The sequence below is a fragment of the Solea solea genome, chromosome 16, assembly GCF_958295425.1.
Source record: "Solea solea chromosome 16, fSolSol10.1, whole genome shotgun sequence".
Taxonomy (NCBI): Eukaryota; Metazoa; Chordata; class Actinopteri; order Pleuronectiformes; family Soleidae; genus Solea; species Solea solea.
This window is the reverse complement of record NC_081149.1, coordinates 14,565,909-14,593,880: the sequence shown is the minus strand read 5'-3', so window position 1 is coordinate 14,593,880 and position 27,972 is coordinate 14,565,909. Positions and strand designations below refer to the sequence as shown.

The 27,972-nt window shown below is 41.6% G+C and overlaps 1 protein-coding gene and 1 long non-coding RNA gene across 4 annotated transcripts in view; one reads left to right on the top strand and one right to left on the bottom strand.

The window, feature by feature from the left end:
- The window catches only part of LOC131475147 (ras-related protein Rab-26-like), a 35,695-nt gene extending 31,671 nt beyond the window's left edge, over nucleotides 1-4,024 (bottom strand). The window contains exons 1-2 of the mRNA XM_058653029.1: nucleotides 3,280-4,024; nucleotides 1,708-1,818 (exon numbers count right to left, since the gene is read on the bottom strand). Of these exons, the coding sequence (XP_058509012.1) occupies nucleotides 1,708-1,818; nucleotides 3,280-3,519 (351 nt within the window). The 5' untranslated portion in view covers nucleotides 3,520-4,024. The remainder of the gene's footprint in view (nucleotides 1-1,707; nucleotides 1,819-3,279) is intronic.
- A 234-nt stretch (nucleotides 4,025-4,258) lies between these two features.
- On the top strand, nucleotides 4,259-24,636 carry LOC131474932 (uncharacterized). 3 transcript variants are annotated; one of them, XR_009242479.1, is made up of 6 exons: nucleotides 4,259-4,341; nucleotides 4,722-4,823; nucleotides 11,430-11,514; nucleotides 15,518-15,655; nucleotides 15,751-15,967; nucleotides 23,402-24,636. It is a non-coding gene; the product is annotated as an uncharacterized LOC131474932 (long non-coding RNA). The 3 variants fall into 3 exon arrangements; XR_009242478.1 differs by having other exon boundaries at nucleotides 15,522-15,967; XR_009242477.1 differs by having other exon boundaries at nucleotides 15,518-15,967.
- Nucleotides 24,637-27,972: the final 3,336 nt, after the last annotated feature.

The following is a 27,972-nucleotide window of genomic DNA, read 5'->3' as shown; positions in this document are numbered from 1 at the left end:
GACCAGACAGTTTTTATTTGGTCTTTCAACTTCACTAACAACGCATTATTTAAACGATTCTCATGAAGGGTAACTTTGAATTTCTAAACTCTTGTCAAGTCAGTTTTGAAGCGTGCTGGTGATGTTTTAGTTGATTTAAGTGAATGCTGTGACTGTGTGCACAGTCCTGACCTATACAGTATAACATAAGAGTGATCCTTGAAGTCGTCCATTTCAATTGCACTGAAAAACCAAACGACTTAACAACAAACCATGCAGAAAAGAGTGGGAGCCATGACGATGGTAATAACATTATTCATGTAACAACTGCAATGAAATAAGTCAACTAAGCTTTTAACTTTATGAGTTTTGTACGTTTTCCCCTCTGTCTGTATGTCTAGGACTAAGAGATGTTAAATCAAGTGCTCATCCACCCACAACCCACTCCAACCCACACATGAGGCTATATAGAACGGCTGGACACTTGAGATAACACACAGTGGCAGTGACTCCTGTGGGTATAAAGGATCTAATGTTGCACATACACTTTATGTAATGGTGTTACCTCTGAACTTATGTATGGACTTTCCATCATGCTGAGACAGACTGGTGGAAGAACAAGTCAGCTTGTCACCTATACAACTGCACTCACTGATGCTGCTGATTAAAAGCAGTAAGAGAATTAGGAGTAATGGTTAAAACTGGAATGAGGTGACTGTCTCTGCTGATCACCTGACTGCACATCATGGACAGATCATAGACTGTTTATACATAATGGACACAATCTCAGGGTCTGGAAAATAATGTTAATAAGGACAACCGTTCTCATTCTCTTCCCCGGCCATCAGAGGCTGACTCCACTGATGAAGAAAAATACTTTGTTACTGTACTTAAGTACAAAATTCACCTAGCTGTACTTTACTTTATTCGTATTTCTAGCAACTTTTACCTTCACTCTAACTGTCTTTGTTACTCGTTACTACCAAATCAAATCAGAAGAAGAAGAGTTGGCAATGGTCAGTATTTATATAGTGCTTTTCCAGTTTTGACCATGGGGTTAAGTGTTGCTCAAGCACACATATAGACTAGCAGAGCCAGGAATTGAACCGACAACCTTTCACTTAAAAGACAACTTGCCCTAACACTGAGCTACCATGGCTCCATCCTTACTCCTCACTTTTTTTAGTACTTTTACTTCTAACACTTAAGTACATTTTATATCAGAAAATTACTTTTGATACTTAAGTACAATTAGTAATTTATTTTTAGCCGTAAAGTCCTTCTTGATGTTTTCAGCCAGAGTCCACAGCCACACCTTCTCATTCAAATATGGTCTCTTCAAATATCCAAAAAACAAAAAACAAGGCTTCCACATGGCAGTTCATAAACTGATAAGTGACATCACTGTGGGTTGTACAGACACGCCCCTTTTCATTAATAAAGATGGACACTGTTTTTTTCTTTCTGTCCATCTGGGACAAAAAAAAAGGCAAATTAGAGACGCCGTAGGGAGCAAAAAAAACTAAAGCATGTCAAACTAATTTAAGAAATCAATATCCTATCTAACACTGGAAATACTCACCACTCGAGGCAATGTAAAGATACTGAACAGTTAAGAAAGTACTCTTTTTCAAAAAAAGGCACTGCATCTGAAAGAGTGTTTGTGTGTGTGACAACGTGTGGCGGATTTCTCTATTTCTTCTTTAGTTTCCTTTTTGTCAGACTCACTCTGAAGTCAATGCCCACGGTGGATATGAAGCTGCCAGCCAGGAACGCTCCATCTTTAAAACGGACAAGCAGACAGGTTTTCCCCACACCAGAGTCTCCAACCACCATCACCTGTTCAGGGAAAACAAGGAGGGAAACTCAGCCAGAAATGTCTGGAAGGCTAAACAACACAAATTTACAACCAGCACTAGGGGGAATAAATATTCTGTACTGTCTGGCTGTTCACGAGAAAAATGTCAGAAAGAAACTCATAAACATACACATACAACAAAACAAAATAATAAAAAACAGGAAGCTGTTGCGTAAATCATTTTTTTCTGATTATTTGTCCTCAGAACATGTGAATCATTCAACTGAATTTAGTCACTGTTTTTTCAGTTAATGGTCAATGACGAGGGATTTCCTGAAGGAGTGTGTGACCACTGAACAGACAGTCATGTGTTCCTTATTTTTATTCTGAATTTGAAGGACCGATCTGGTCTCTGTAATCGGGTTAGCTGAAGGACCATGGAAGTCAAACAAGCCTTTTGTGTCCAGAGAGGGAGAAAGCAGAGAAACTGAAAAACAGAGGAGGTGGAACTAAATGATGTACAGTAACAGGTACAAGCATGACAGAGGATTTCACCCCTCTGTTTCTCCATGCTCCCTATGTCTCCTTTAAATCCTATTTTTTTCTGCATGCTCCCCCTTCACTGCAGCTCTGCTTTATCTTAATGCCATGCAGGAGGAGCATTTCCCTGCCCTCAGGTTGTCCTGAATAAAATGCAATCAGTTTCTTTAGTGAAGAATAATGATATTACAGAGGGAACTGCATATACGATGACATACCGTACAAAAAACAAAAATGACAACTGCTATAAAAAGGACAGAGGATATGATGCAGGATAAACACGCACAGCCACAGCGGGTGTATTTGATACTGTACAAAAACAAAATATTATTGAAAGTGTAGATCACACTGTGTGAGTTGAGAATTTGTTGGCTGATGTGTGCTGCAAACTGTAATCCTTCCTTGTATCTAACAGAGAATTAGAGTGACGTGGTTAAGAGGCAACAGTTGATGAACAAATAAAACAATTAAAAGAGCAACACAAGGCCATGCTGTGGAAAAAGAAACACTTAACAGAGTGACATTCTGTGGGTGTGTGTGAGTCTGTGCTTGGGTTGTGCTCAAGTGAAGTGACAGCTCTCAGGATGCAGACCTGGCAACCTGCTGCTGCTGCTTCTGTTAGTGATGATGATGATGATGATGACTCGAGTTGTGCAACTGTCCAACCAGTTGCTCAGCTCGAGCACATGATTTGTTTGCAGGCTGTTCCAGGGGGCGGTGTGTGTGTGTGCACCTTTTCCAGGTTATCGATCGTTTATTGACACAGCTGGTGTCAGCCTGCTGCTGCTGTTTGATGAATGATGAATAAAATGTGGTTGTAAAACAAAGGACAGACAGTTTGACAGGGAAGCAACACTGTCAAAGACCAACTGTTAACTATGTATTTATGTATTTAATTTATTCTCAACTAAGCTGGTTTAGTACTACTTTACAGCTTGTTGTCACACATGTCAACACCTTACCTTGAAGGCGATGTCATAAAACTCGCTGCTGTTGCTGATGGAGGGTCTGCTGGGATGAACCACACCGTTCATCTGAACGATGCCCTGGCTGCTCCTCGCACCTTTCCCCCCGGTGCCTCTCGTTGCCCCGGGGGTAGCAGTAGCAGCAGCAGCAGCAGCGGCGGTGGAGGGGCTGCCTGTGGACGCCGGGCTGCTGGTGGCGGAGGCTTTATTCCCTTTGGTAGCCTTCTTACGCGACATTTCCCCGGGATTGAGAAAAAAAGTATATATGTGAATCTATCAGATGAACCTAAACAAAGAAAAAAACAACACCAAACCCCGTCTAGGGAGGAGTGAAAAGTTGCAGCAGCGTGGAAGTTAAATGAGCTGATTTGTCATCACATGCTCCGTAACAGATCTTTTACTCCATGAAAAAAAATCCCTGAAATTCAGAAAACGCTCTCGCTGTGGTTGAGCCTCTTCGCTCTCTTGACAGCTCTCCTCAAGTCAGGACAGCAGCCTCAGTACTGCGGACTGTGGCTACAGAGATTTGATTTGTCGGAGAAGAAGAATAAGACATTGAACGCAACACGGTCAGGACGCTGGACGCTCGTTGCACTTTGCACTGGACAACAACAATAAAATAAAAAATCACCACTTAAAAACTTAAAACTGTCCGTTACATCGAAGACATTGTCAGATGAGTTCACAGATTAAGTCTACCACCTTCACGCAACTCTCTGAGTTTCTCAGTGTGGCAGTAGGATTGAGGTCTCCTCTCCCAGTCCCCCCAGCTCTATTCCACCAATTGCCACCAGAGGGCGCATTATAAATTGAGGCAGCGTCGCTGTGTTTCTCTACTGCGCTTGATTGAAGCTCCTCTCCACTTCCTGCCTCTCTACTCGACCACCTGCCGCAGGTATGGACGCCATGTTTAAACGCCTTGCTTAAACTGGAAATAAGTTATTGGAACATGTTAATAAATACATTATGTGTTTATAGACGGTCACTGTGCCGCTGGTTCCAACTGGTCTGCCGGTATAGCCACGCTTCCCCCCCGGGTTTGACCAACATTACCTGACGGTACGTTAGCTGCTTCCTCTCTTTGCCGCTCACTTTAACCACGAGCTTCATTAATGTAGTTGTGTGAAGTTGTAAGATTGATTCCCCTCTGCTGCTTTGCCTGGCTTTGCTTCATTGTGTTGTCTGTTGTTGTTGTTGTTGTTGTTGTTGTTGTTTTGCTGGGTCATTAACTGTTTGGATTGTGATTTATTTTGCTGTGTTCTCGAATGTTAATTCATTTGTTTGTTTCATTGTGTTGTTTATATCGTTTGTTTTGTGTGCCCCATGTTTTGATTTGTGCCAATTGCATTATTTATTTTAGTCTTTCTTGGTGATATTGTAGCAGGTTTGTCTATTCTGTGTTTAAACCCTACTAATTTTCTTTTCTTTTTTCTTTTTAGTTGCTGTGAGCTGCTGTGGGAGTCCTGGTGTCCCCCGGTTGGTGGTTTCCCAATTTTTCCCCAAAACCCATACTGTCACTGTTGAGGTCCAGCACTGATCAGGTACCTTAGTTATATTTTCCCTTTTTAATTACATTTTATGGTGTTTTTAAAAAAGCAATCCTGCTTTCTCTGTTGCATAAATAATTTTTTAGCTTGAACGGGAATGGTCTCTCTTAATACATACGTAAAATCGAACCTGAGTTCCTCTTATTAGTTATTTCCTGGGATGGCTTTGTCTCCTCCTTAGTCCTTACCACATTAGTATAACTGTGTCTCAGGCTCATGTCAGCAGACAAATGTCATTGCTGTGTTTGTTTTGTGTGTCAAGTTAGACACGGCAGCTGTAGTCGTCCAAAATGATTCAATTAACACCCACCCTATGGCACTGTTGATATAGGGCTGGGCAATAATTCAGTAATATATGTTGGGATATGATTTTCCTCTATACAACACAAGGTAATAATATATCAATATGTTTATTCTTTGCACTCAAAATGTTATTGCTGATAACCTTTTTATTACCTCAGATGTGTGCAATAATCATTCCTGTGTTAAACAGGCTTTTAAACTTAAGAGTTTAAAACCACAATTAATTTTCTTCAACCATCATTAAACTTTCACTGAGGAGCAAAACTTAAATTTTATTGTGATAAATATGAATATTGACTGATTTAAAAGTTTTTTGTTTTTTTAAATCATTATGTTTCAGGCCATATTGTCCAGCCCTGTCTGACAATGTACTTTTTACAAGTGACTGTAATGGGACCAGCCATCTCTGGTAATGAGAGGCAAAGTCACTCTCCATGATGCTGAAAAAGTACAAATACTATATGATCACATCATTCCCTCTCGTCTAATAACTGGGTTATAATCAGTCTTTTGTAATCCTCTTGGCTGTAAGAGTTTTATATTATACTGTTGTGTATGTAGCCCCTCTTCCTAGGTTGTTTTGAAGTTTCACTCAACATATACAGTACACTCAATGGCCGTTTTTATTAGGTATGCAGGACACCTAATAAAGTGGACCTGGTGTGGTATTCTGCTGCTTTACGTGTTGCACATTCAGAGATGGTCTATACAGTATATGGTACTTGGTTTACTTATTGTTTCTTTCTTAAACCGGTCTGGTATTCATCCTCTGGATCTTTCTCTGTAAACCCTTGAGAGTTGTGTGTGAAAATCCTGTAGAAAAGCAGTTCCTGAAATACTCATCCTAACCAAAGCCACTTAATTTACTTTCCATCCCCATTCTGTTGCTTGGTTTGAACTTCAACAGGTTATTGTTTGCGAATGGCTGATTAGATATTTGCATAATGAGCAATTATACTGGTTGTCCTATCAAAGTGGCCAGTGAGGGTTTATATCATTGCAATGATTATGAAATGAAAAGTGTTTCTATTAAGTCTTGAAAATGACTTTCATATAGCAAAGGCACCCATATGTAATGTATAATAATTCTTTAAATTCAAAATGTGAATTTTTTTCATTTGTCTCATTTGGCTATCGTAGCATATGTCTGTATTTGGTGCAGCTGGATGCCAGGATTAATTCTAAAAATCTTAAAAGCGCAATCTTTTAGAGATGCAATAGTGTGAACACGAGATGCAATTTAATTCCCAAATATGCACACTTATGTTTTTGCAAGTGACTAAAACGGCTCATCACCTGCTTATAATTGCGTGTACTTAACTTGTATAATATGTTTAAAAATACTTTCAGTGTCCGTGATGTTCAGCCACCTGTAGATTACACCTAAAATGTGATTTAAGTTATTCACCACAAGAGGGCGACATGGGAATATAAAATACAAAGTCATGGGCTGAACAGCAGGATGAAGTTGGAGTTGGACTTTGTAGCATTTAATATTTTCCACATCATGAATGGCTGGCATTATAAATGTTTAATACTTTAATTTATGTGAAGGATTTCTCATTAATTCTCTTTTTAAAATGGATAAATCAATCTTTTTGAGTGTCTCAAAGCATTTAAATCTAAGTGATGGTAGCTGTGTGCATAAACTATGGGTTTTGCTCCCCGTATGTTCACCCAGCAAGTTTCCTCTAGTCACGGCAAATCATTCAAGGTTACTGGCCTTTCTGTAACTCTTTCCCACCCTATTCCATAATTCATAACACAGTTCAAGCATCTCTCTATATCACGGAGGATGTCGCTATGAAGCCGGGTCCACATATTGTCTCCATTTGCGACAAAAGACAGCAGCATATTCTGATTAGATCCTGATCTTCTGTGACCAGTAATGAGATGCCGTTGGTTTCCCCCCGCTGTAATCTAGTTTGTTATGCAATATGAAATTTGTGTATCATACAGCTGCTCTGTGTTCAAGTGCCAGGCTGTCCAGGCTCATTAGAACATGTTCAAGGATCATAGCCCAGAGACCTCGTTTGCTCCCAAAGACAGAAGGCTTCAATGATTTTGTGTTAACTCTGACCTTTACAGCGTGTGACATGAACATTACCTGGCTAAATGTGGCTTAATATGTACAATTTTAGGAGCAGAGCAATAAACTGTTTGTGAGTCATGCATATGTGAGTGTCTTTGCAGTGACAATATGTTCACCGCTTACTGGCTTTGGCAAAAAGCTTCAACATCATTTTTCAATCGATTCCTATGAGGTAAATATTCATCCTGGTAAATGTTTGATGTGAAAATTCAATTTGATATAATCTAATATTAAGGTACAAGTAAACTACAAGCATATTCCTATATTTTCCAACAGCCAAAAGATTTCTTGGGGACATCACCCTGTTTCAGAGGTACTGAACCGTTTGGTTCTAAACACACAGACAGCTGAAGCCTCTGGTTTCTGTCCTTAAATCTGCAGCCTGTCAGCATTTTTCCACACTCCACCCCAACGCATAGAGCAGCGCGGGGAAGGAAGTGGAGCGTCATTGGTTTGAGGGAATACAAACCTCCAAATCCACCAACCCCCATATACAACTACCCCTCGACAGCTGAGATTTGTTCTGCCGCTAAAGCAGCTGTCTACTGTGAGAACAGCTGGACATTTTGGAGGGAATAGGGGACGCGGATAGAGAGGGTCATTGGAATCCGTCCCTGTTTTCATATAAATTAACAGCCTTGTCAAGACGAGTTAAACGTTGCCCAGCGATTGTGAGGCTATAATGTGTGTTTGGGTAACACTTTACGATTAAGTACACAAAAAGCCTAATATGTAAGTGTTGTTATTTAATGATAAACTAATGATTTAGTAATCATTTAGGACTCTTCACACTTTCTGTTCTGTCTTTTCTCTTCCACCTGAAGTTCGATTCATACTTATCTCAGCCTCTATTTTGGAGTGGTCTTTTTGCTATTGATATTAAAGATTGTTTTGCACATATTTTAAGTATAAATTTGAGTTCCACATGCATGTGTTTGTGTTGTGGGATGTGTGTGTGATTTATTTTCATCATCGATTCTTTTCACGATTGATCGAGTAATCGCTCGGTGCCATAAAATGTCAGTGAATGTTGATCAGTGTTTGTCAAACCTGGAATTGATGATGTTCTCAAATGTCGTGTTTTGTCCACAAACCAAAATGATTCACTTTTAATGAGCCCTTTTTTATGTGCAGCAAAGAAACAAAGAAAACCGTATATTCACATTTGAGAAGCTGAAACAATCAGAAAATCTGGTTTAATCATGACAAAAGCTTCAAACTGATGAATTGATTATCAAACTAGTTGACGGTTCATTTAGTAATCGATTAATTGAGTAATTGTTTCAGCTCTTGTGTGAGTACAAGCACTGCAGTTGGTCAGGTGCTTGGAAAAACATTTTGACTGGGAACATACTGCTGAGAGAAGAGAGAGGCTGGTTGTACGTGTGTGTGTGTGTGTGTGTGTGTGTGACCCCAGCACAGAAGGTCATAACACCCTGAGTGTCCCATCACTCTGCGGGCACACCCAAAGGCCAGGCATTTGTCAGTTTACCCATGGTCAGGTGCCCTGAACGTCGACGGGGTGGCGTGCAGCAGCCCGACCAGTCGCTCAACCAAAGTCACAGCAACTGTTGATTTGTTGGCCGCTCTCCCTCTCAGCTGCCCGTGGCCTGAGTGCTGTGAAGAGGGGTGGGGGGGTGGGGGTGACGGCGGGGGGCATTTTGCCAGACGACACCCCTGTTTGTCAGGCCTTGGCGAGAGCAGCCATCAGTGGACTGGCACCGCCTGGCACTTATTCGCTCTCCGAGCATCTTTAATGAGAGAGTGTGTGTGTGTGTGTGTGAATAGAATGGTTGAAAATGCTGCTGCTCGTTATTTGTCTGCAAAATTTGATTTGTGTGTTCAAAGTGATGTAAATTGAAATTGTACACAAAGTTAATCACGTATGGAAGATTCTTTAATCAAAATCCATTTTATTTGACTCTGTGACTCGGTGAGCTTTACGATCTGTACATTAGAGCAACATCCTCTGTCCTTTCAGCCTCAGCTCAGTTAAGTGTGGGAAGAAAAAGGAAGAATCCTCTCGAAATGTGTGTGCACTAAGCAAATCAAATGGCAATTGTACACAATTATCACAATAATGATATGTGATGGATTACATTACACATATGATATTTACAATATTAGTATTATTCTTATTTTTATATTGTTTGAGGTTTCCCTTACCATGAAATTGGCTGCCAGTCTAGTTTTCTTTGTTTGTGTGCTTAAATGAAAGCTGATTTTATTTTATCTGTTAAATGCTTTCCAATTCCATGGAAAATTGGTTCTTTTCTCTCCTGGTATTTATATATGTATGCATGGTTGACTGCTGTTTTATATTTTGTATTGTATGGGTGTTAACCGACGAGCTGTTTCGGTCAGGTCTTCATAAAAAAAAAAAAAAAAAAAGAAAGAAAACTTCTATCTCAAGGGACTAGTTCAAAGAAGGTTAAATAAAATAATACAAGTTAATCCATAACCTTGTTCATGATCATTCACCACGTTATTGGTCTCACACTGAATGAAGAGTATTATGCTTATCATAATGGACTATAAACTTACTTTAATAACTGGTCTTTGTTCACAGGAACTGCAGGGGAAAAAAACAAAATGTGTTTATTAAGCACTGCAGAGTGAAATAATATAATGCACATAAATAAATAATAAATTAAAACTGGAGAATGTACTGTATTGCTCTCTCTTCAGCCCACCTGTTTGAGGCAGATGTCGCCCAACCTGGCTCTGCAAGAGGTTTCTTCTTCTTCCGCTTTAAAATCTCTGTTCTTTGTTCCCTGTAACTTGAGATGATAGATGCCTTGTTTTTCCACAAACCATATGACAGTGAAACTAAACAAAACTAAATTGTGCATATATTAGATTATAGAACGTGGTTGTCATTGCTGATGCTATGATTATTATGCATATCATTTGTAATGAACATGTAATAGGTTGTAAGACTGGCCTCTAAATTTCACCTAGTTTTAAAAAAAAAAAAAAGGTGATACAACTTAAATGTCTTCATGCTAGAGTTTAACACAAGTGTAAGAGCAAAAGGAGAGAAGTGAGCCTTTGCAAAAACAATGTGTTCTCGTGGCTTGAAACTGCCTTGGCACTGTAATTTTGCTCGGTCTTTCTTGCCATATTTTAATGTGCTAAAATCAGTGTAGCCAAACTTTGACTTCAAATATTTCATCATACAATGTTTATTTTATTTTATTTTATTTTTTATTTCTCTTTCTTCTCCGGGTGTAAAAAAGGTGACACTATTAATTATTGCCTTTCCCAAGACGTCATCGCAGCATCTTAGTGTCACACTTGCAATTTCCACCTCTGCTTTAACACTGTTTTCACAATCACAGCTTTTTTTTTTCTTCTTCTAAAATTTTAAATTTTTTACTGTAACCCAGCAGGGGGTCTGCATTAGTAAGGCCTCAGGGAGCTGTAGCAGGGTTTAATCTGAAGTGTTGAAAATAATACATGCCCAACCCTCCCCGGGCCCTGTAAAAGATCCAGACATAAGAGTCTGAGCCAGCGTACCAGGGTGGAAAAACTCAATGACAGCAATAATCACTACCAGGTCCCCCAATATCTGCTCCTTATTTGAGCCCCCTTATTTAGTTGGATAAAGGCCGTTTAAGTTAAATTTAATTTGGATCTTTGGTGTGTTTTTATGGATTTATTTAAGGTGCAAAGGAATCTCTAATTGCAAAGATGCCGTTCGTGTCTTAAGGAAAGGGGGTGCACTCACAAATGATGTGTGTGTGTGTGTTATCCAAGGCCCTGACCATAAATCCTTACTAATCCACGGTGCTTCCTGCAAGTGTCAGTGTCACTGCTTTTTGTTGCTGTGGAGATCTGATTTATGACCTCACACATGGTGTAGCTGTCAAGCAGGAAGCACTTGGTGTTGCGTGCGCTGACACACCAAAACATGCCGAGTAAGCACAGCGGTGATCTTTTTTTTTTTTTTTAAACACGCCGATCATGAGAATCGGCGGCCTTACATTAAACCAGATAGAGCTTGACAGTTTGGAGCAAAGAGTAAATGTGATTCAGAGAAAAAGCAGAGATTCTCTACAAGGCGTGCCTAAATTTCCCAATGCCATTTTAATCTCCTCGCTGCTCTTAGACGCAGAACAGATTGAGTTTTAGATGGCTGTAACTTTTCACAGCCTAGAGGAGGCAAGAATAAATCATAACTCATGGTCAATTTTCTCTTTCAGGCTTGCGGGGACCAGAGGTGGCCATTCCACATCTGAGCTCAGCTGGAACCACGGCAATGAAAGATGATGCCACTCTAATACACACGTAAACACACGCACACACACACACACACACACACGACATACAAGCTGTGGCAGAGAGTGGGCATACAGGCACCAACTGGAGAGAGCCATGGTGAGCGGGAAAAGGTGTGAGCAGGAAAAGTGGTGTGTGTGGGTGAGTGTGAATATGCGAGAGTGTGCTTGTGTATTTGTAGAGTTTTTGCAGTTGTGACAGCTGGGATGAAGGAGTGGAGGCGGCGTGTGTGATCGGAGGAGGTGCCAACAGAGCAAGTGTCTCTTTATTTTCATCACACACGTGTTATTTTCATCACACACACTCTACTCTGCGTGTGTGTGTGGATGTATGTTTCTGAAGTGCACATACATCTGTGTTTGTTTGTGCTATTATCTATATATTCATGGTCATTTGGTCTGTATGTACAGAACAGTCTGAGCTTGTTTGATATGAGTACAATATTGATATATATGTACATTGTACAGTGTGTAAATAAGTGTCATGTGTACATAATACATTATACACTGTTTTTCAGTGCAGATCAAGTGTCAATGCGCTCAAATCGAACTCTAGTTGTTTCCATAAAGTCAAACTTGCTCAGCCAATTGTCACAGAGTGCCACAGAATACCTCCTGGATGTGCACTGCTGTCTAATATGGACATAATTCCTTGGGGTAGTGGGCTGGTTTCAAGATGTTCACCAGTGACACTTCTTCTGGCAGCCCAGTACAATAGAGGTAAACAGAAGTTTTTGTGGCTCACAGCATTTGAAAAACAATAATAAAATAAAAAAAACTCCAATAAGCAATGCCTTTGTTGCTCTGTACAATTCACAGGACATGTCACAGGCAGTTTTCAGTGGGGTAATGCTTTTATTTATTGTTGTTTGCAGAACTTTTATTCAATCAAACTAGCCACAACGAGGCCTGTGGTTTATCCTCGGTTACTGGGACATACGTTCTTCCTGGAACGACGTGTCACCGTCAAAGATTTTAAGATGGGTTGTGTTGGAGTGCTTGCACAACACATTTCCCTTCACCTTCACTTTTAGTTGGGATTGTGGTGGGAGTGTGTTTCTATTTCAGGTGAACTGATCCTGTTGTGTTTTGCGCTTTCTGTACCGCTCTGGCCGCTGCTTGCTTTGCATGTGATTGTGTGTCTTGTGTAGGTGAAGTCCAGTGTTGCTGCTGCGGTATAATGAACCACGGCAGCTGCTGTCGAGAGGCAGGCGGGCAGGCGATGATGAGGTCATTCAGCAGGCAGGATTAAGGCCGTGACAACTGGTGCTGTGGCCAGTGCCAGTGCCAGTGTCGACCAGGGCAGTTGTGCAGTGGGCACGGTGTTACGCTCACAGCTCCACACCAGTGTTGCTTCTCTGTTGTTTTTTCATTAGCTTGGTACCGACCCAGGCTGCTTTGTGGCTTGCTGGGCCCACAGTGTGAACCCACAGTTGTTGCAGGGCTTTAGGGCCTTAACACTCTCTTTCTCTCTCTCTCTCCTTTAACTTCCATCTTTGGTTTTTCTTCTTCTATCCTCACGGGGGAATAAAGGATCAGATTCCAAACCAAACACACTCGTTAACTCAATTATGCAAGACCATGACACTTTGATGTGTAGTGATAACGGCGGGATTACTGAGGGGACAGATGCCATCTGACCACAGCGGAGATTTGTTGCCACATGCCACAGTTATGGTTGATGAAAGATGGACAAAATGGACTCGGGAGGGTCGGGGAGAAGGACCACTTATAACCTGTTTGGGTTGAAAGACAGCGGCAGACGTGGAGGATATCAAAGTGGAAGAAAGCTTTTCACTGATCTTTAGATATGACCCTGTCATAAAAATAAAAAAAATGAATAAAATAACTTGCAATTGACCCAACAGTTTACAGAATTACTGTCATTCTAACTGCTAAACACATCTCAGCCTACTTTTCCAAATTTCTGTCAGTTAAATTCCCCTTTTAAATGTTTTTAAACATCAGCTTTAGTCCTTCATCCATTCCCATTTTTTTGTCAGTGAAGCCCGAACTTAAATTTTAAACCATTAGCTGGACCACTGAGACCATGTGCAAAATGTGGCCAAACAAACTCTCCCTTAGTTTAACAACATGCTCTCTCTTATCCTCGTATCCATCCAGCTCTTAATTTCTCTCCCTCCCCATACAAGAAAGTTTTAAGTGTGTATTTGGCCTTTATATAAATGATCTATTCATGAGTCATTTTGATGCTTTGCAATAGTAAGTGATGCTCCACTCAGTCCCAGCTTCAGACCTGAGGGCCTTACATATTGATGACTATCTCCTACACAAGCTCCAGATGTGAACTTGTGGCTTGATGTTTGGCGCGGATGCTCACTGGAGGACTGGATGGAGTTACTCAGCCGGAAAATCTCACAGTCACAGACCGACGGTCTGTTGACATGAAAGACGATGGTTATGACGCGTCTCTCCAATACTTATTAACCTGTGAAGGCAGCAGCCACATCACAGCCTGCAGCCTTTGTTGACTGATTATACTTTAATTTAAGCCCAGTTTGAGGACAGTAAACATCATTTCCCACTAGGTGGCAATACTGTTGCAAACTCACGTTACACAAACACCTGTGGCATCGCAGCACCTCACCTCACACTCTCTCACTGCGGTGCCTGTCGTGTGTCCCAAGACTTTAGGAATGTGCTAATTTGGCATTTAGAATATAAAGGATTTGTTCCACTTTTAACGACAGGGGCCATTTGATGTCTCCACAAATGGGACATGAGAAGAAAGCGGTAAATTGAATTTTGGCTAATTTTTAAGTTCATTTGCAAAATCAAACAGAAGAAACACAACATGTTTTTCTGTGTTCCTCTGGTTTATAGATCACAGATCATAGATTTTTGATTTAATTTTAATCTGCAACCGCTCTCTTTAAAACAATAAAAGACAGTGTTTTTTTTTTTATTATTTGAATTCAACAGAGACAGTAATGGATTGTGAATCATCATTTAAATGCATTCTAATGGAGCATATTGTATAAGATTAAGTTGCAGACCCTGAGTGGTTAAAGACGTAGTGAAAAATGTGATGAAATTAATCTTAATTCTATCAGAAATATAAAAAGATATAGTTTTCACATTAATTTCACACAATATATACAATATATATTTCCCAACATATTTGCATGTTTACAAAAACACATAATAAATGAATAAATGTAGAAATTGAAGACAGTACCAGCTAATGTCATCATAATATGATGGCAGAAACATTGACCAAGACCGATTTAAAAACCGACTGTCTGCATCTTTTCACCCAGTGGAGTGTGACCATGTTCCTGATTGTAACCTGATTGGTTGTAACTTCACATTAGTATGAAAAGAAACATGGATAAACACCAAAACCCTCGCGAGAAACACATTTTTCCCACTCCTGCCCATTGCTGTTAGCCCTCTTCACCGAAATAGCGGATAGAAAAGGTTTTTCATGACCCTGAGTTCCTTTTCTGAAGCTACAGCCAGAGGAACAACAAAAACAGTGTTTGATGTTAGCGAGGTCTCTTTCTCTGTCTGCCTGGAAGTCCCCTTCTCTTCCTAACTACCACCAAATGGTGTCCTATAATTCACAGTGTGCATGTACATCATTTGAGAGCAGACTAAACCCAGAAGCCTGACCTTGGGATTTCTTTACCACATGAAATAACTGCCACATTTAATGTAAACGAATGGACAATAAAACAACAATAACAAATACAAACCAGTGTCACAAATAAATACAATTTTGCCATGAATCAAGGGCTCTTTTTTTTTTTTTTGTCCCGCGAGAGTAATCGACTGGAATTGGAGACGTTGCGATTCGCCAGTGTCCACATTGTTTTGCTCACATCATACGGGGGCAAAGTGAAGATAGAAAAAAGAAAGGATGTCAAAGTAGTATAAAGGGGGTGCAGAGACGAGAGAGCGGATGATGAGAACTGGAAGAGACAATAAAGAAGGATAAAAAGGGAGCATGAGGAGAGATGGGCCTGGAATCAATAATCTGTTTTTTCTAGTTAGGCTGAGGAGGGGAGAGAGAGAGCGCGAGCGGCGCCTGAGGACAACAGACCGCATCCTTCCTTCCTGCGAGGCAACATGGGGACAGGAAGGGCCACCAGGGAGGTCACTTGGCTGAGAACTCACTTCCTGTCAAGGTCGCCAGAGATCAGGGTCTAAGTACATCCGGGTTGCAGAAGAAGCCACCTGTCTCTGATTGTCTCCCTATGATGTTAACCTCAATGGCAGCCAGGTGGGAAATGAATGCTGCGAGAGGGGGCTGGACGCAGGAGAAGGATGGCGTCCGTGGGGGTGAGGTGGCATTAATCGAGAGGAATCCAAAACGTCCGTCTGACAAAAGGGAGCGCACGCAACCTCCTACTTTGTCCTCCTGCCTGACGACCACACAAAGAAAATACAGTTCTGCCTGAAGAAAATGTGTGAGCAGCAAAAACAGCAGGCCGTTGAATGTGAGTATGTGGAAATATGTGTCCGCGTACCTGCACAGTTCATCCACCCATCCTCTCTTTGTAATGACATTTTGATAATTTAATGCAAATTTTAGACATTTTATACAAATAGGCACATGCTTGATAGCTGTACCTTTTTAAAATTCACAAGTCACCTTGTAGAAGGCATCGTTTGCAGCGAGTCAAGGCCTGTTTAATGTCAAAATTGAATAATGCCTTGGGAAGCATACAGGGGGTTTCCAATCTGAGACTACATTGATGGTGAGACAAAGGGAATTTACATTAAAGTCATGTATCGTGCACCGGTTTGGGAATAGCCACCTTAGAATGGCGGCCCTAAGGGCAAGAAAAGTGGACAGGCTTTGCCACTGTCACAGTGAGAAACAGGGACCTCAGCCAGCAGAGCAGTGTGTGTGTGTGTGTGTGTGTGTGTACACGTTAGTGTTTGTGTGAGAATGTGTTTGAGAGAATGCCAAGACGACCAGAAAGCACTGGCAATTTCCTTGAGATGCAAAGCTTCACCGCACTCCCCAGGGGGAGGCCAAATAAACCTCAGATGTGCAGGAGGGACTGTCCCCCGCCCCCCTCCAAAGACTGGAGAAACACATGGGCGTGAAAAAGGCGAGGAATAAGAGGACAAGGATGGGGAGAGGGAGGTAACGAGGAGATTTTTTGGTGTTTTCTGAAAAGCTCTGTTGCTGTAAGTCATCATCCGTAGTCGGCTCTGGGGGAAGTTTACAGATGGAATAAAAGAGGTCATGCATCCAAGGTCACAAGTTCAGACCCATAAAGTACAAGAATAATGCTGCAGTTTCACCCTGAACACTGAAATTCACATTTTAAAGATAGCACATTGTCCTTGGAGCAGAAAAAAAACATTTACTGAACGAGCAGCCAGAAAATTGCAGTCCCACCGTGTTCACGTTTGAGTAAATGACCATAATGTTGTCCAAGATGTCGGTGTCCCTCATGTTGTTTTGAGCAAGCAAAAGAGAAAGTTATGTAATCTCTCTTAAATCACCTGTGGCTATTAGGGAAGGCTCATTTCCCTTATATTTATAGGATATTTCTGTTACACCCACTTTTTTTTTTTAAGCACAATGTGTTCTCCTTAAGGACTCTGGAAATCCACGCCACCACACACACTGACACATACACACACCTCCGACTCCCCACCCTGTCCTGAGAGTCTCTTAACGATATCGGCATGTGTCAACACACACTGATGGGTAAACAAAAACACAGTGCCACCAAGGTGTTTACCTGTTTACCCACTGCTCATTATACCCTGCCCGTGATGGACTGCTGACCTGTCCTTTTGCCGGGATTGGCACCAGCAGCCTCGCAATCCTCATGTAAAAAAAGAAATAATACAAAGAATACTGTAAGTCTGAATGTATATGTAGCACTGTCTATGGAACATGTTGATGCACAGCAACGATGTGCATTAAATACAAGTCTGCAAATAGTCATATACTTTATAAAGCTGAGAAGTGTCATCAATATTGCTCCAATATGGAGGAAATCTTACCAAGGCAGACAGTGGTTCACGGCATCTACAGAAAAATGGCAGTGTGGAAAACACATATGGATTATCATCTTTTCACAGTATCACTATAGTACCAGATCGCACAAATCTGTCACATGTCCAGAACTGATTCATGTTACCATTCCTCCCATTTGTGAGTCAGAGGCATGAATTCAGCTTCAGACACCTGCAATAATATCACTCTCACCACATAATGGGATTGACAAATCTCTGCCTTTAGCCCTTTTAGGAAAATGTCATCAATGTCCATTTTTTTTTCTCCACCAGTTAGTCATTTACAGGCTCTGCTACCACCTCCGTGGTTTCCAAGCTCAGCCCTTCAGCATTGCCAACCCTATTTGGCAATCTGATTATTCTCTTGCTTTCACAGCTTTTTGAGTTTTCTCATTATATTTTCTCACATCCATGGAAGTCCAGTAAGTTTTTTGGGATGGTTATAAAATGTCACATCATTCTTTAGCCTCAGCTACAGGAGATTTAACAGACTCCCCACAGACCTGAAAACCAACTTACAAAACCACACCAGCACCTCAACCCCTACTGGCACTAGCTTTATTTTCCGTTTTGACGTTTTCTGTTTTCGCAATCATCGTTTAACAAGTGTGTAAGAAGCTGCAACAGCCAGGCCTGTGGCTAGATATGGGCTTGTGATGGACATTGGGGTTGCCTTTCCATACCCAGACTACTGGGCTCACAGCAGGGAAGTATCCGTTTACCCTGGGTCTCCCCCACTCGTTCTGGTCTGGAAAGATGCCTGTAAAGCCAATGGGTGGATGGATGGATGGGGAGTGTAGTATATGTGTTTCCATTACGGCTATTGCACCTCTGAAACACTAGAAGTCTCATTTTGGGGATCCAATTTTTATTAAATCAACTGTGCGACAACGTCAGGCTGTTTCCACAACATGAGCAGGTACAGTGGGTGTGAGGTGTGCAGACAAAGTGCTCATTGAGTGCTGCGGTCGGGCACGATGCCAGACACCTTTCCACACCTAGCACTTGGGGAGCCCTATTGAGAGTATAAGCTGAGCCTTTACCATTATTGCACTCAACACATGGCCAAGAGGCTATGATAGCTGTAACACTGTTGCTACCAAGGACCCAGTTGGAGTTTGTGTGTTTTAAAGACTGAGTGTTTTAGCTCCTGTTAGTGCTGGTGTTGGCGAATGGGGAATCCTGCTGCTGCACAAATGTTCTGTCAATGGTTTTACATTATAGCCCGGCTTCACTTATTTAATGATAAAATATCCAGACCGCGATATAAATGGAAAAACAGGTGACAGACGCGAGTCTGAAAACCACCAGTGTGCTAGCATCTAGGGAAAGCACAGTGTGACAACAGCGGTCCAGTAGAATAATTGATAGCCTGCAAATCATAATGGGAGCTTTAGTAAATAAATAAAAGAGAGATTTATTTATTTGATTTCGGGGAAGCTGAAGCTGTAACTCATGTCTCATTGGAGTTGGCGCCGGTGGTGCTGTGGTTTCCAGCATGCCGGGAGCCTCCTCCCTACCAAGCCTCGCTCTGCTCAGGCTCAAGACTCAATTTACAACAAAACACACAACTACTAACACCCTGCAAAGCACAGCAAAGGGAAAGAAAGCAAAGGGGAGATGGGTTTGGTTCACAGTGTTACAGGCAGAGGTCAAATATCAGTCGGCTGTTGATATCAGAATTTCTTTCTAAACTGTTATACAGGATAGAGAATTTAAACTGTACAGGTGGTTATGTTCACATGTAAATGCAGAAAGATGCAGATAACTGCTTCACACTCCACTCCTCTTTTTATTACATGCTGTTGCTCTGCAACTGGAGGTCTGGGAGAACTATCATTCTTACATTTGCTTGGACTTGAGTCATCCTTCTTCACTGGCAGCTGAACACTGTCTATTGAGGCTGCCATTTTGCCAGGGTGAATGTTTTGCCTTACAAATTTATTAGAAATGAATTTACCCCTTGGTGCAGGTCTCCTGAAATGGTGAATGTGCTCTAATTTATAAGGTTAGTCAGAGAAGAGCTGATTGGAAATCAATGTTATACCATAGCCAGATATAATAATAATAATAATGTATGGTAATCTGCATTAATTTGACTCAAATACATAAATACAGATTATGACAAGACATCTCTGGTGAACGCACACACCCATCAGCCCACACATGTATGCTGTGTGTACGAGCTCTGTGGGCTGCACAGAAACACGTACATATGGAAATGCCTTTAGAGGCAACAGCGATGACATGTAATAGAAGACAATATGTTCACAAATGACTTCACATGCTCGTCGTGGTGTCCGCATGAGTCAAGTCGCATGCTACGCACAACCAAAAACAACATTTGCTGCATACGTTCAGAAAAGACCGTATTGGAAAACATGCATTGCTGCAAGTATAGGCCAAATGGTGACACTTTCTTGGGTGAGACAGCACCCTCGGGCCTGGGAGGCAAACAATGGGATCCATTCTGCACTGTCCCCTCTGCGCAGCTCACATCCTCCCTCCCGTCCCCACATGCTTATGACTAATGACCTCGGGGCAGGGGTAAGTTAGGGGTGACGGGAATGATGCAGCCACCGATGACACCATCACATGATTCAAACTCCGACTCCGTCAAACCCAAAATATTTGCATTAACCCGAAGTGCACTACAGTAATTGTATCAATGTCATTGACAGCCCCGCAGTGCTTTCATCAGCCCTGCATCAGTGACGTCCCTCGACTGATGCCCGTCCGTGATGAACTTACAGAGAAAGTCACGTTTTTGACAGATGAGGGATCGTTCGCCGGGCCACATTTGCTGTTTCAGTGAGCACGCCAGAAAGGCTTTGAACATGTGTCACCGTGAAAAGACATTCCACATTAGGGCCATTAGAAGTGCAGTTAGCCAGTTGCCACATCTCCCGCTCCATCAAAAAACACGTTTCAAATAAAATCCACCGTATCACGTTCCCTGTAGGAAAACTTTAAATAGGCTACAGGACTGTATAGCTGTCTGAGGTTAGAGCATGTATCACTCAGCTGGAAGACTGCGGGAATGTGGCACGAGGCCAAGCCCAGGCGAGGGGAACATGTGCAGGGTGTGGGGGCTGGAGTGAAAAGCTTGAGCTGGAGCTCACAGATGTGGAGGCACTGACGGATGTATCTGAGACAGATGCACGCTTCGCTCTTGCATGTGCAGCTGTGCGCACGTGCACACGTGTGTGTCTTAGTGCTTTTGTGTACACTATGCTTGTGTGTTCTCAGTTGTCTGTACAGTACATTTGTGTGTGTGCAGGAAAGCTCTTACACATTATTATTTATATTTAATACTTAAAATACTTTAATACACAAAAGAGATACGAGCCATTAGTTACAGGTCGGATACTACCTCTAAGGCTACATCCATACTTTTCTGTTTTTGTTTAAAAGTCTGCTGTCCACACAACCCAAGCATTTGAGAGCCCCCCCAAAAATGAGCTAACTCAATTTTAGTTTGAAAACTCTGGGGATACGTTTGAGTCTGGATGGGCAAATACTGCTTCTTTGGAAACAATGACGCAGTTACCCATATTTGCTTCCTTAATGGTTGCTATTGGCTGTGACTTGGCTATCGTCTATGATTGAAACGCTCTGTTTACACTTACTGTCAGTTTCAGTTTCACCGCGTCATTGGTCTAATAAAAATAAATGAAAAAGAAATAAATTCCCACTCTTTTCACCATTCTTGTTTCTGAAACTAAGCAGATAACTCCAGAGATGAGAATCAGCTCCCTGTTAACTCGAGCATGTACACGCCGAGTGCAGTCACGTAAACACAAGTTTTAACGCGTGTAGGTAACTTCTGATATGGACAATACTCATGTGGAAACAGATCTAAATAACCATAATAATCTTAATTTGAAAATCCTGTGCAAATGAACATGAAGCAGTATGGATGTCGTCTCATGCAACATCCACACTACTCCATTTTTATGTTTAAAAACACATATAAATTCTGCTCTGGATATATCTGTCATCGACATTACATTTTAGGGCCCTAAAAATGGAGAAGTTTAAGTTTGGCTTTTTGTTTGAAAACTGAAACCACTGAATACAGTGCTGAGTTTTCCCACATTTACTTCCTGATTGGTTCTTATCTGCCATGAAGTCGCCTTCACTGATTGGTCACACTTGTGTCTCAAGACCCCGTTCCTCGAACAAAACAAACAGAACAGCCACAATCGCCATTGTAGAATGCAACATGGATAAGTCTGAGGATGGCAGGATTAAGTCAAAGTTTGAATGTGCTCCTTTTCCCACCGTGTGCCATTGTTGTTTGCCTACTAGAACGTGTATCAGGCCTATTTGTCTTCTGCTTTGTCTGAACATATCGCCCACTGTTGTGTTGACGTGGTGGCTTTTTTGATGCGACCAGCTCTTCCTGACACAAAAGGACCGCGTGTGAGAGTGTTAGCGGTCCCCGTGCCCCGCTGAGCATGTATGTGCATGTGTGATTGTTGTTACTGTAATCACAGGTTCTGTGTGTTACTGTCTCTTTTGCTTGCTAGTGCCAGTTGGTGCAGTGCATGGTTAGCCCCTAATTAGACCTGATTGCAAACAGAGATGAGTGTGTGACCGCGCCCGCCTCTCTCGTTTCCCCCCCTCTTTCTCTTTCACTCATTTCCCCTTTCCACCTAATGAGTTGAGACCTATGTCATGCACTTTGCTCACTACAGCGCTAATGATTACAATTTGTCCCGCCATCTGATTAAGGAAGTGGCTATTAGGATGCCATCCCACACCTTCGATCCTCCCCCACTGGTAGAGAGTTTTATGAGCACAGGCAATGGAGTGTCACTGAGGAATAGCTCTGTACCATCAAAGCTCTAATGATCCTTAATATCATATGCATTCATTTTACAGCTGAGCAGCTCGGAGTACACCCACAATTATATTAAAGATCAGTCGCCAAACGTTGCTGAATTTGTACATTTTTGGAAGTAGGAGTTCAGGTTTTGGTGTTATAAACCCAGACAGGAAACAAAACAGATTTTGCAAGGCCGGGGCAGCCAAAAGTAATTACTTATAACATCGGGTGAGGCCTTTAATAAACAATAACTTGGATTACACCAGCAGAGTGCCTCATAAACACTGCAATTCTGAACTACACCTGAGTTTTTAGTCTGTCTGCTGGCTGAGCCAACGCACTACCTCATCAGAGAATAATGCTTGAAAGTTTGGCGCTCCTCCAGCCAAGAAAGCACAGGTTTTTCCTCATATAATCCTTTATTAAGATGAGCAGAACTGGAAGACGGGGGCTAAAGGTTAATAACACATTGTCTGTTCCTGAAAATAAAGCAGTAGTGTCACACCATATACCCACTAGAGGGACAGGATTTTCGTTAAAGTGCACAGTGGTACTTATCCACACTGGTTTTGACAGAATTTGCACTCTAGCAATTTGCTTATGCAAATAAAAGGTGAGGATGTTGATCATGTTTGGTTTCGCTGATGCATTTGCAGTTGTAAGCATAGGTGAAAATAAACAGAAGCAAGTAACACTCTCAAAAGCTTTGACCGAATCTACAGCCGTTTTAGAGGAAAAACGCTAAAATGCTGCTGCAACTACAACATGGGAGCCTGATGCTAACATTACTCCCATTGGTAATTGAATGTTTTAGACCAGTCAGCACATATTACTTTTACAACATGGGCTTGTCTGTGTATGTTACAGCTGCACGATTCCTTGTGTTCCCCTTTCCATCCATAGGCCAATAAAGCAAACAGCAATCCACTCTTCTCATTCACTTCATATCAGTGAGTTAAAATAGTATTTGGCAAATAAATTGTAGATAGATAATTGTTCATCTTTGATAACAAAGCCAACCTCCCTTGTTCGTATCTTTTTCTCATTCCTTTTCTGCAAGCTGGCGTAATGCTGGAATATCCTACTCCCTCTCGGACTCCAGCCCGGCAACTAAACACTCCAGCAGCCCAAGACTGAGTGAGGCGGAGTGAGATTAACATGAGCCTGAGTCATTATGCTGTTCATGAGCCGTGTCCAAAGAAACAACTTTTATAGCACCTGTAACACAGCAGCTAATCTGTCTGACACCCCTGACAATATAAACACACATGCACACAGCACGACTACTGCTGGCTTTGCACATACAGAAGGCAGCCACAGGTATTTGATTTAGCCAAATAGTGTTTGTTTAAAATGCACCGCTACATGTTTGCTGTTCTTTCCCTTTCCGGAATGGTCTCGTATGAGCAAAAAGCAATGACAGGGTAGCATGCACTCACATTATGCCAGACCCTTCTCTGTCTCCACCAACACACCACCATCTCTGTCCTGCCCATCAGTCAGTCCCAGTGCTAATCAGTTAAAATAAATCCAATAAACCAAAACACAGACCCCCACATTTAATTACAAGAATTGGGATCTTGGAGGAGAGCACACTCTCCCAGCACACATACTGCCCCTTTTTACTGCACTAATTGCAGCCCCAGTGATTATATAATTTAACTGTATTTAACCACATTAGAAAAATGGTGTGCACGACCGGGAGTGAACATAATCTTCGGGAAGAGGACATGTATATAATTGGATAATTTTTGATTCACAGACCGATAACCGTGCAGAGTGAAGGAAGCAAACCCGTCCACGTCGGCCGTACCATAGTCTTCTCATTAGGCCCAGTCAAAGAAAGCCTTGTGGTGAGTTTGCCCTGAGCTGACTACACTGCTCTGTGAGTGAGAGGACAGGAATGATAGTGTTCCCAGGAAAAAACCTGGGTTAAAAGGTCACCAGTGATTATCGCACTCATGATTCGATGTGTAAATTCTTGTAAATGCGGAACGCGTCAGAAAATTGGCAAAGCAAAACAAAACGATAAGATATAAGACGAGATATGCTGAACTGAAATGAGTAATCCAGTGTGTATTTCTTTAATTTGTTTGTTTTGTCTTCTGAACTTGACTTGATTCAATTGTGTTTACCAACACTTTAAATTGCAATACAGTGACAACATAGTTTTATGGTAATACTTTTGTAATGGGAAGTTAATACTGTCTTATTTGAGTAGCAGAGACTCTTGCACACTGTCTAAACTTGCAAGAAGGATTTTATGGTTGCAATGTTTTGTTTCATCAGCCTTGATGCTACTCGGGGGTTGAGAAAATGTCAACATGAAAAGTTTGGTTGCACCAGAATTTGCACAAATAAAAAAAATAGAATATCACAGGAGAGGGAGTACTAGAATGTCAATATCTTTAGCAACTCTGTTTATCTTTAGTGGGAACTACTGAATTGGCCAATTAATTAACATATGCTCATTTGATAAAAAGAGATAGAAAGAGATTTAGCCAGCTATGTGTGTTTTGCTGAAAATGGCTTTAAACAACTCGTACAGAGCTACTGCTGGAGCATGTGATTGCAATTTCCCACCAAGAGGCCTAAAGACTAGACCAGCTCTTCTACAAATAAAAACATGGCAAAATTCTAAAATGGAAAACTAAGCTTCAGCTTCATTAAACTCTGTATTACTCTACTTGAATTAGAGACTTTGTTTGTCATTTGTTTCCCTGATAAATAGTAAAGTAGATGCAGAGAAAATAGGGTTAAGTCAGACGAACATAATGCCTTGTGTTTTTTGCCGAATGAAAACTGATCTTAATGATGAAGGCGTCGAGGATGATGTTGCAATGTGACCACGGTGCTGATAAAGTGGGAGATTTCTCAGGCCTCCGGAGAGATGAGCAGAGAGGCCCTGCAGGCAGGAAGTGTGGGTGATCAGCAAGTCGCCAGGACATGTGGTCAGGGTCGAGGGTCATCTAACCCCAGCTCTGCTCCCCCGCACTGCTGCACACAGGAAGTCGGAGTCAACACACACACACACATGCAAACAAAAACACACACAGAAGCAAGCCTGCACTCACATATTTACAGACGCAGCAAATTCAGAGTTGCTCCTCTAGGACTGACCCGGTGACAGTCCCCCTGCAGCAGCCGTGTTCTTGGCACAGTGATGACCTGCTCCTGGATCCTGTAAACACAGACCACCCAGAGTTAGAGAGAGAGAGAGAGAGGCGTGGGGTGGTGAAAGACTGTCCTGTGACCTGACCTACAAGACCTAGAGCTGCATACACACACGTCTGCGCAGCATTTAAAGTGAGGACACATCATAGGCATAATGCATTTCCTAGCGACCTTACCCTAACCGTAACCATCATAACTACATGCCTGACTCTAACCCTGAACCTTACCTTAACATAAACCCAATTCTAACCCTAAAACCAGGTCTAAATCCTGAAAAAGCCCTTTAAAGATGTGAGGACCTGCCAAAATGTCCCCACTTGTATTGGTTTAAACAAGTTTTGGTCCTCACAAAGATACACATACAACACAAATATTAATATTAATGCCTAACCAATTCTCACCTTACCTAACGGCAATTCAAAGGCAGTGTTTGTGCCAGAAAAGGTCCTTAAGAGATATCAAATACAAGTACACCTTTACACTCTCACACGCACACTGAAATTTTGTGAAGCGTAATATGAAGATGTGGGAAATTAGATACACGTAAGGCTCAATTTAACAGGGTTTGAGGAAGAGGTTTAACTTCAAACATGCTGCAAACCTTGCTGACTGATCAAGAGGTCCAGGCAGCACAGATGCTGGTTCCTCCTCAGATTTTCATGCAAATATCAGGCTCAGGTGAAGGAGGAAGTGCACTTGTTAACCCCTATCCTGCATTTGAATGCTATTATGCTTCTGCTTTGCAACAGGGCAAACCAGGGCTGGTGATGTCAGTGTAGGTCTGTTTGCTAGAACTGGGGCACTAACTTACATTCATTATTTGCATAACTTTGCATGTATCTGGACAGTGCTGGAGCTTTATGTCGTTCTTGTGCACAGTAAATGACGGATGTTTCAGTATACGGCTAAACAGGGTTCAACAGGAAGCTGCAGACTGACGCACAAGTGAAAGCAACTGCATCTGGTGGCACCATGTTTCAGAAGTTACCAAATGAAATACAAATGTTCTTTTAGTTTACGAAAACATCTATAAATGGCTTCTTTCAACCAAAGTTTTTTTTTTTTTTTTTTTTTTCCCAGAGTTAGAAAACAGAGGTTGCTGTGGGACAGAGCATTGATTATGTGCAGGATGTGTTTGGTACTGAAAGATGTTGGGGGTTGTTGTGAAAAAACAGTGTGATGACTGTTCAGAATCCCACCCCAGACACAGACCTTCATTAACGACTAGAGGTCTGGTCGTGAACTTGTGGCCTGGTCAAATAATGAACTCACTTGTGGCTCAAGAAGAAGAAAAAGAAGACGAAAGGAAAAAAAGTCACTTAACTTCTCTCACTTCCCAAAGTATAGCCACTGAAGGCAATTTATTATATCCTGATTGTGTTAGTGTATTCCTTTGAGGCCTGTCTTCATTTAACTTGTGTCTCAGCCGACGTGAGTGTGTGTGTTTGGTTGTGTGAAGCACCAGATGTGCCGGGCACCTGTAGAGTGCTGTCAACACTGAAGAGGGGACCCCAGCGGCAAGTCGGACAGTAGAGCTTGTCTGGATGGACACAGATGCACAGGGTCACACAGGGCAACCATTGTGCAGGCACACACACACACACACACACACACCTGGGGGCAGCAGCAAAGTGCCACTGTGTTGAACTGAATCAGTGAGACAGCTGCTGTATCGCTGCTAACTTGGATCCACCACTGGCAAAAGCAGGCTACGCTGGCCGTGAAACTGCATAGGTCAGGCAGAGACTGACCAGACTTGTTAGAATTACTAACATCGAGATTGATTGTTGTGTCATTTAGACTTGACCCAAACTAAAACAAATGACTTTGCTTCAAAACTATATGCATGTAGCTCAAATTGAAAATGGAAAAATACAGGACAGACTTGGAATTGATTGATTAAACATTGATTAGAAAGATCATTATGCATATGCAATTCATTCATAGTGTTTCAGTCGTCTCCTGATTTAAGGTAGGCCTCATGAATTTGGAAAAATGAATTGTCCATCCTGCTACTGTATGTTCAAAGTCCCCAAAATTTGGATTATGACGGTGACATTTGAATGCTGATGAGTTTATTAGAGGGATTTTAAAGAATGAGTCCCCCGTCAGTTTTGTTCATTTTGGTTCTATTCTTATTTGTAGTCATAATGTGTAAGATAGATTAGCCATATGGCCCATCAAAACCAAATTATAAATCATTAATAAGTAAATAAGAAGTGTTCTGTGGGGAAATATTTGAAAGCACATACTCAGAAACAGTAAGTACTGGACAGGTTTTAACTAATGTAAGCACATGAATTACATTGTTTGTGTTTGGTGTATGATGGTGATTTAGTATTGATGAAGATCATGATGATGATAATGTGTATTCATAGATTTGATCAGAAGTCAGATAATGCGATAATGAAATGCAGAATTCTTCACCATAGCAGTTGAGGATGGATGATAACAACA